This window comes from Oryzias melastigma, linkage group LG9, assembly GCF_002922805.2.
Source record: "Oryzias melastigma strain HK-1 linkage group LG9, ASM292280v2, whole genome shotgun sequence".
NCBI lineage: Eukaryota > Metazoa > Chordata > Actinopteri > Beloniformes > Adrianichthyidae > Oryzias > Oryzias melastigma.
The window spans coordinates 268,191-270,363 of record NC_050520.1 but is presented as its reverse complement, the minus strand read 5'-3'; the positions used below and the strand labels follow the sequence as shown (position 1 = coordinate 270,363).

General features: G+C 47.5%; 1 protein-coding gene across 10 annotated transcripts in view; it reads left to right on the top strand.

Moving 5' to 3' along the window:
- Positions 1-2,173, top strand: part of LOC112142064 (dematin) — a 28,725-nt gene that overhangs the window by 16,927 nt on the left and 9,625 nt on the right. For all 10 annotated transcript variants that reach the window (XR_004948406.1, XM_024265307.2, XM_036213413.1 and 7 more), the window contains one exon: positions 86-238. Coding sequence is in view for 9 of the 10 variants with exons in the window: in XM_024265307.2 (XP_024121075.1) it covers positions 86-238 (153 nt within the window). In the remaining variant the exon portion in view is untranslated. The remainder of the gene's footprint in view (positions 1-85; positions 239-2,173) is intronic.

Genomic DNA, 2,173 nt, shown 5'->3' with positions numbered 1-2,173 from the left:
TGTGTACATGTGTGTACGTGTGTGTGTGTACATGTGTGTGTGTGCATGTGTGTGTGTGCATGTGTGTGTGTACGTGTGTGTATAGATGGGATCTCCTCGGCCGTCCCTCAGGGAAAACACATGGAAGATCTGATCATCGAGTCCTCCAAGTTTCCAGCGGCTCAGCCTCCAGATCCCAACCAGCCGTCCACCATCGAAACAGACTACTGGCCCTGCCCCCCCTCTTTGGCTGTGATTGGTATGACCCAAACATACACAACGTAAACACACAAACAACACCTGAGATGTTTTCCAGAAAAGAGAAAAGTGTCTGGTTCCTGTAAACGAGTGGAGGGAGGAGAACGCTGTTGATCTGATCTTATCCAGATGAAGTAATCTGATGGAGATCAGACTAAAGTGCAGGATGGAGAGACTAGCCAGATAGCAGAGGATAACTCTGCTGGAGAGGAAGATGGAGAGGATGGTGGTGAGGAAGATGAAAGAATGAATGGATGAAGGAATGAATGGATGAAGGAATGAATGGATGAAGGAATGAAGGAATGAATGGATGAATGGATGAATGGATGAATGGATGAAGGAATGAATGGATGAGTGGATGAAGGAATGAATGGATGAAGGAATGAAGGAATGAAGGAATGAATGGATAAATGGATGAATGGATGAAGGAAGGAATGGATGAAGGAATGAATGGATGAAGGAATGAAGGAGTGAATGGATGAATGGATGAATGGATGAAGGAAGGAATGGATGAAGGAATGAATGGATGAAGGAATGAAGGAAGGAATGGATGAATGGATGAATGGATGAATGGATAAAGGAATGAATGGATGAAGGAATGAATGGATGAAGGAATGAAGGAGTGAATGGATGAATGGATGAATGGATAAATGGATAAAGGAATGAATGGATGAAGGAATGAATGGATGAAGGAATGAAGGAGTGAATGGATGAAGGAATGAAGGAATGAAGGAATGAATGGATGAAGGAATGAATGGATGAATGGATGAATGGATGAAGGAATGAATGGATGAATGGATGAAGGAATGAATGGATGAAGGAATGAAGGAATGAAGGAATGAATGGATGAAGGAATGAATGGATGAAGGAATGAATGGATGAAACTGGCCGGCAGTCTTATGTGTCCAGGTTGAACAGCAGGGAGCTCCGCCCACATCTCTGGGGAGCTCCGCCCAAACCTAGACTGAGCCTGGACATGCTGCTCATTAAAAATGTGAGCAGAACCAGTGACAGGACGCATTGCTGCAGGAGTTCAACATGAAGGTTCAACTTCCCACTGCTGCTTTAGGCGCCTGATGGAGTTCAGTAGGGAACCCCAGACCCAACCGAACCAGAACCCCTTCTTCAGAACCCACAGTACCAGAACCTCTTCCTCATTGCACAGGGGGGACAGGACAGAACACTGTCTCCAGATCCACATGTGGACTGGATGGGTGAACTCCCTAAACCTGAAGCTCTTAGGAGCTGATCTGCTGCTCCTGTTGGGCAGTCTGTAAGAGGACCCCGAGTAAAGCGTCAAAAACAGAGGGCAAGTTTGAAAGTTTTATTGCAGAGGAGTCTTTAGTCCGGGGGTGAGGTGAGGCCGGGGCTTAGAGCTTTGCTGGCAGGCAGACTGGATGAAGTTTAGAGCAGGGATCTCGCACATTGGGCTTTCAGGTCGAGAAGAATCTGACAGGGAAAGGCTGGAGAGGCAAGGCATGAATAGCTGGCAGAACAGGTGAGGCGATGAGCAATCAGGGCAGCTCAGCAAGGCAGGGAAAAGGAGGGGCTGAGAGGAGCTCAGACATGACAGCTCCATGATGGGATGAAGATTCCTCCAGAGTCTGAGGTTCGAGTCTTCTCTCCAGAATCCTGGAGTCGACTTTCCAGGGAGCACACATTCCAGTCTGCCGATGCAGAACCGCGGTCCACCAGAGATGACCCTCACACACTTTTACTGTTTCATGTTGTTGCGTTTATGTCCCTCATTGAGACTTTTAATCTTTAAATGTTTCACCATTTAGCTGCTGTTGCTTTTGGTTTTTGAATGGCCGGCGATTTGGTTGACTGAGGTCATGAAAGGTCATGAAGGCGTCGTCTAAATCAGTGGTCCACAACCTTTTTGGGGCTGTGGACCGGTCAGCCAGTGTGGAGTTATTCCGCGGCCCGGCCGGGG